The sequence below is a fragment of the Mytilus trossulus genome, chromosome 7, assembly GCF_036588685.1.
Source record: "Mytilus trossulus isolate FHL-02 chromosome 7, PNRI_Mtr1.1.1.hap1, whole genome shotgun sequence".
Taxonomy (NCBI): Eukaryota; Metazoa; Mollusca; class Bivalvia; order Mytilida; family Mytilidae; genus Mytilus; species Mytilus trossulus.
Window position 1 is genome coordinate 83,704,646 of NC_086379.1, and position 6,000 is coordinate 83,710,645.

The window sequence follows — 6,000 nt, forward strand, 5'->3', positions numbered from 1 at the left end:
TCTGTATTCTTTTTTTGACTAAAAGTTTCATAAATGTTTATTAGCATAAGACTTTTCTTGATTTGTAATTTTTTTTCTGTGTTTTATAGTGAGGAGAAGATGACTGAAGCTAAGATAAGAACATGTCATAAATGTAAAGCAAAGTTCACTAAATCAGATGGCTGCAATAAAATGACCTGTCGATGTGGAGCAAAAATGTGTTATATTTGTAGAAAGCCGAACGTGAGTTACAGGATTCTTGTTGAGCAATATTACAGACATAACTTCTCTTGGAAAATTGATTGAAAATATAAGAGATAGAGATAAAAAAAAAATTACCTTGATCGTAAGAAGGGGTTTATTAACAATTGCAAGTTTACTAGAGAAAAAACATTGTTTCTTCAGCATGTTCAGAGGGATAGGTTGGGCCGGCAATTATAAAAAAAACACTCTCATCTTGAAGTAAATCAAAAATAAGACAATAAATTTCCAACTATTTTTTAAGCATCATTTCTTTCAAAATTTTGATCAAATTCATGAGACTCTGCTCAAAATCAAAACTTTGTTCCATGTATGTTGTAACCAACAAAAGTTATAGTTCTGCCAGTGCGTTCATGTTTACATGTGTATTTGTACTTTCTCCTAACTAATTAATTTTATTGAAATGTAAGTAAACTTTCTGGTTTCAGCACCTGTTCATATCATACTTATTTTTATCAATTTCATGTTAACAAAACTTTTGATTTAAAAAAAACAAAGGGTTTTCTTATCCCAGGCATAGATTACCTTACTCGTATTTGGCACAATTTTATGGCAGTATGACAATGTTCCTAAAGCAAAGACAACATTGTTTGTTTTATCCAATTATGGTTTGATTTTCACAAAAAGCTTCTAAACTTGTGTTGTAACTGTTTCTTCTGATCAATTAAACCTGGGTAGGGAAGAACACAAATTTTAATACTGTTCCTAGTGCTTTCTTTTGACAATCAACATGTGGGGTGATTTAACAATGTCCTTCACTCCTAAACAACACTAATGTTTTAGCCTTTCCAGAATATAAAATATGTTCACCATATAAATAGACTTTTGTTATATATCACTATAACTATGGATATTTTCTTTCAGATTGATTATGATCATTTCTGTCGTCACTTTAGAGATCCAAACAAAGGCAAAAATTGTACTGAATGTACATCATGTTCTTTGTGGTCAAATCCTGAGGTAAGTACATTTGACCTGCATGATCAAATCCTTAATTTCGTGTATAGAAGTTATTATTCACACGAATACTTTGTTCTTTTCTTATTGTGGAACCTGTATTCAAAGATCACCTGTATATATTTATTAACCACTTTTGCCTTCACCTTTGAGTGGTGTCTTAAACAGGTTTGAGTGTTATTGTCATTATCTCAGTATTAGGTATTTGTATATTGGAATGCAGGAAATGTATTAAAGTAAGATATTTGTTTTGCTGTTATTGAGATAAATGTGCTTTTTATGCCCCACCTACGCTAATAGAGGGGCATTATGTTTTCTGGTCTGTGGCTCCATTCGTCTGTCTGTTCGTTCATCCACCTGTCTCGCTTCAGGTTAAAGTTTTTGGTCAAGGTAGTTTTTGAAAAGCTCAATCAACTTGAAACTTATAAACAAGAAGATGTAGTATGATTGCCAATGAAATGAGACAACTATCCACAAAAGACCAAAATGACACAAACATTTACAACTATAGGTCACCGTACGGCCTTCAACAATGAGCAAAGCTCATACCGCATAGTCAGCTAAAAAAGGCCCCGATAAGACAATGTAAAAAATTTAAACAAGAAAACATGTTAACGGGATCCGAACCCTCCCCTAACCTGGGACAGTGGTATAACAGTTCAACATAAGAACGAAGTATAAAAATCAGTTGAAAAAGGCTTAACTCATCAGATAGACAAAAATACAAGTGGACGTGGTTGGGTACTTATACATCCCGACACAAAAAGACACAATGAACAGATCTGAGATTACTCGCAGTTATCTGACAGCTAGTTCAAAGCCACTAACAACTTATAAAAAATTCATGCCTCTAAGACTAAACAATCAATCTGCACACTTCCAACATACAATGGATTTATTGCTTATGATAGGATCTTTCTAATTTTAATGCCAAATTAGATTTTTTACCCAATTTCACGGAAAATGATAGTGTGAGTGGGGCATCTGTGTACTTTGGACACATTCTTGTTTATGTCTCTTTCTGGAAATAATCAGGACAATTATCATTAATATTCATATAAAATATGTGCTACACATTTGAAAATTTCCCTGAACTTTCTTGCCAGAGTGAGTGAGTTTTAAATAATTCTAATAAAAAAATATGTAAACTAGGCTAACAATTGTCTTAAATTAAAATATAAAAATAATTTGTGTTAATATTTCAAAATTCTTCATCTTTGGTAGTCAAATGGAAATTTAACAATGAGACTATGGAAATGAAGATAACAAAATGATACCGTAATTTAAAGAACAAATTTGTGGTCAGAAAAATGCCAGACCCTAACTCATATAAAATGGACGAATGATACCAAAGCGAGAGTTAATCTTATAAATCGAAAATAAACTGACAAAGCCATGGCTAAAAATGAAAATGACAAACAGACAAACAATAGTACACATGACACAACATAGAAAACTATATTTACTATATATTACCATTGTCAATCTCTTATTTTGTGTTTTGCTTGGTCATTTAATTCCATTTGTTCTGTGAAAGTAGTGAGATGTTTTATTTTGAAATGTCTTGCAGTTCTTCTCTCAGTGGATGATTGTTTTTTTCTTGTTGTTTTTTCAGCAAGATGACGAAAGAGCTGTATCAGAAATAAGAAAAGAAGCTGAAGAAGTCAGGAAAACTATGGGTAAGTTGTTACTTAAATGATTCAACCTCCATTCAATGCTTCCTCTAATTTTCTATACTCTTAAATGAAAACTTTTGTTGGAAGAGTAATAATTTTTTCCATGGACATATTTCTGTGAAAGTGTAGTGAATTAACTGATATGTTGAGTTTTTGGTTATTTTAGTGTTTATCAATGAAAATATTTGTTTGATGTCTCAATAATGTGGGGATTATTCTGAAAATTTTTTGATTATTTTGTGAAATAATTTTATTTTGATATTAATTAGAGCAGGAGAGAATTATTGCCAAATTCCATGTGAGTTTTTGTCATCACTTGGCGTCTTTCTTTGTCTGTAAACTTACACAAATCTTCTCCTCTAAATTACTAAAACAAATTTAACCAAACTTGGCCATAATCATAATTAGGGTATGCAGTTGTGAAATTGTGTGATGACCTCACCTGCCAACCAACATGGACGACATGGCTAACAATCTAACAATTGGATGAAATACAAGTGTTGTCTATTGTCTTGGCCAAATTAAACCAAACTTTGTCTCAATCAATATTGGGTTATCTTATACTATTTATTATTATTTAAACCTTATTTTACATAATTTCAAACCACAGTAGATACAGGTGAGTGACACTTGAGAGCCTCTAGTTTTCTTTAAATCTTTTTCTTTCATTTTAAATAAGAATATTGCCTGAAAATTCACTGTTCAATTAAATGCAACCATCTAGATCATTAAACTTTATAAGTAACACAGCCAAGATTTACTGCCCAATATAAGGTCTAGCTACAAAAATAAACATATATAAGAAGTTAGTTTTGTCACTGCATCCAATGCTATAAAGTACAAGATATAAATTCTGTAAAATAAACTTATACCTATATATTTCTATTATGTAGGATATAATGATGACAAGTTGATTGGTGCTCCAGATGAACCTCCAAGTAAAAAACCCAGAATAGTGCCTCCTGGAAACCCTCGTGCTCAAGTTGTGTAATCTTGGATATAAACCCAGAATAATGCCTCCTGGGCATCTTTGCGCTCAAGTTGTGCAATATTGAATTAAGACCTAGAAAAGTGCCATATAGGCACCCTTGGGCTCTAGTGGTGTAATATTGGATAAAATCCCAGAATAGTGCCTCCTGTGCACCTTTGTGCTCACGGTGTGTAATATTGGATAAGAAAACAAAATCCAGACTTCTTGGCATGTTCCATTCTTCAAATTCTCAGGACAAGTTATGCATAGCACCTTATTGTTTATGATCAATTCAATGAAGGATTGTTTTAAAGGAAAGAAGAGTTGGACAAGAAATTGGAAACAAAGAGGATTGTTGCTGTTTCTTGGATAAAACATCTTTTAAAGTCAAACCTTGTTTGACTTGTGTGACATTTTATAGTGTAACATTTATCACAAGCTGCTAGGAATTGTGGCCTGCAAACAACATTTTTTCTTGTAAGGCAATATTGATATAGGGATGGGATATGAAGATGTTTTATTTCCAATGGTGCTCTATTTTTACTGTTTATTATATTATGTATCTAGCTATGGTTAAATATGGTGACTGATAAAAATTGACCTTAAAAACTGCAAAAGATAAACAAAAGTTAATATTATATATGACATGTATGAATTCATTCTCTTTGATTTCTAAAATATATTCAGATTAGAATTGAACAACTTTTGTGTGAATTAGTTGGTATAAGTAAAAGATAAGGAAAATTTGGAAATTATGTTAAAAGTGCAAGGGTAACAAATATATGATTAGATCACAGGTTTCTATAGTAGAATACTGTTTGAGACATCTTTTAGAAGAGAACTCTTGTTAAATAATATATTAATCAGTTTCTATGTGACAATCTGCATGTATACCATGTTATCTGTAATGTTTTTTATAACTGCATTTTGTCTGATTTGAACGCAAGACACAGCAAAATTGAGATCATAGTTTAGTGCTTAAACAAAACAGAAAGCTATTTAGTGCTGATAGTCATGATAGTTGTACACAAGTCATGTTTGTTGTGTGTTATTTTATTCCTTTAATGCTAAAAGACAATGAAGTTATGAAACAGTTTTTGAAAGTATTGCAAATTTAAAGAAACATGTTCATATGTTGTAATGTTGCATATAGTGGTATAGACTTATTCTTAGAATGGAATGTTTTATTGTTAATTTTAGGTACATTCAGAATTATTTCTCTTTTTTATTTGGTTTCTGATTAGTCTATAATGTAGAATAAGAGCAACATTGAAATAATTAAAGACCAGATGTTTAATTAAATGTTGTGTTATCATAAGGTCAGATGTAGCAAGTTTAACACAAATTTATTAATTCATTCAATGTAAAATGAATCCGCATAAAATAATAATAAAATTCACAAAAAAATGATATCTTAAAATTAGATTAGTCAATAACCAGCAATAAATTTACAGAGACGTTATTTTCCACTGAGGGATAGTTCTGTAAATGTAACAGTAAATTGTGCTGTAGTTAAATTTGTCTGCCACACTTTTTCACTAGGTAATCAAGTCTGTGACTATAGATTTATTAGGAATGTAAGTTCCTGGATTATTGTTCCTAGGAAATAAGTCCATAGCTAGAAAAGTTTGTCAGGCACTTATTTTCCAAAGAAAAATCTTATATTATAAAGTTATACATCCATATTGTAATTGTTTTCTATGAAAAAGGCCTCTTTAAATGTTATTTCCCAAGGCATTCTTAAAATTTAATTTATGCTAAAAGTATCATTTTTAATTATGGCAGATTTTACAGTATTGTGTTCTGTCTCCTACTTTCATGTTGCTAACGTGACGGAGACATAAATTAGTAACGTTAGCGACATTTGGACATGTCACATTAGCAACAACATCTTTAAAAGTTAAAATGTATGCACACAGTGATGTTTAATATATGCCTGGAGTAATAAAATTGTACAGTCTGGTTTAGAATTTCTAAATATACAGAATGTCATTTGCAGGTGTACTTTATATCAAATGAATCCACAAGAAACCAATTCGTAATAGTAACATTAGCAACATCTACTATCATGACATTACGTTTTGTTGCGAACGTCTTTTTGATGGACGGAATATATTTAAGGTCCTCTTGTAACGATATTACATACAACTTACCTTC

At 31.0% G+C, this 6,000-nt stretch overlaps 1 protein-coding gene across 2 annotated transcripts in view; it reads left to right on the forward strand.

The window, feature by feature from the left end:
• LOC134726021 (uncharacterized) overlaps positions 1–5,296 on the forward strand; it is an 82,179-nt gene extending 76,883 nt beyond the window's left edge. For both annotated transcript variants that reach the window (XM_063590380.1, XM_063590381.1), the window contains exons 15-18: positions 90–222; positions 1,105–1,200; positions 2,813–2,876; positions 3,767–5,296. In XM_063590380.1, the coding sequence (XP_063446450.1) occupies positions 90–222; positions 1,105–1,200; positions 2,813–2,876; positions 3,767–3,864 (391 nt within the window). In that variant the 3' untranslated portion in view covers positions 3,865–5,296. The remainder of the gene's footprint in view (positions 1–89; positions 223–1,104; positions 1,201–2,812; positions 2,877–3,766) is intronic.
• The last annotated feature ends 704 nt before the right edge of the window (positions 5,297–6,000 follow it).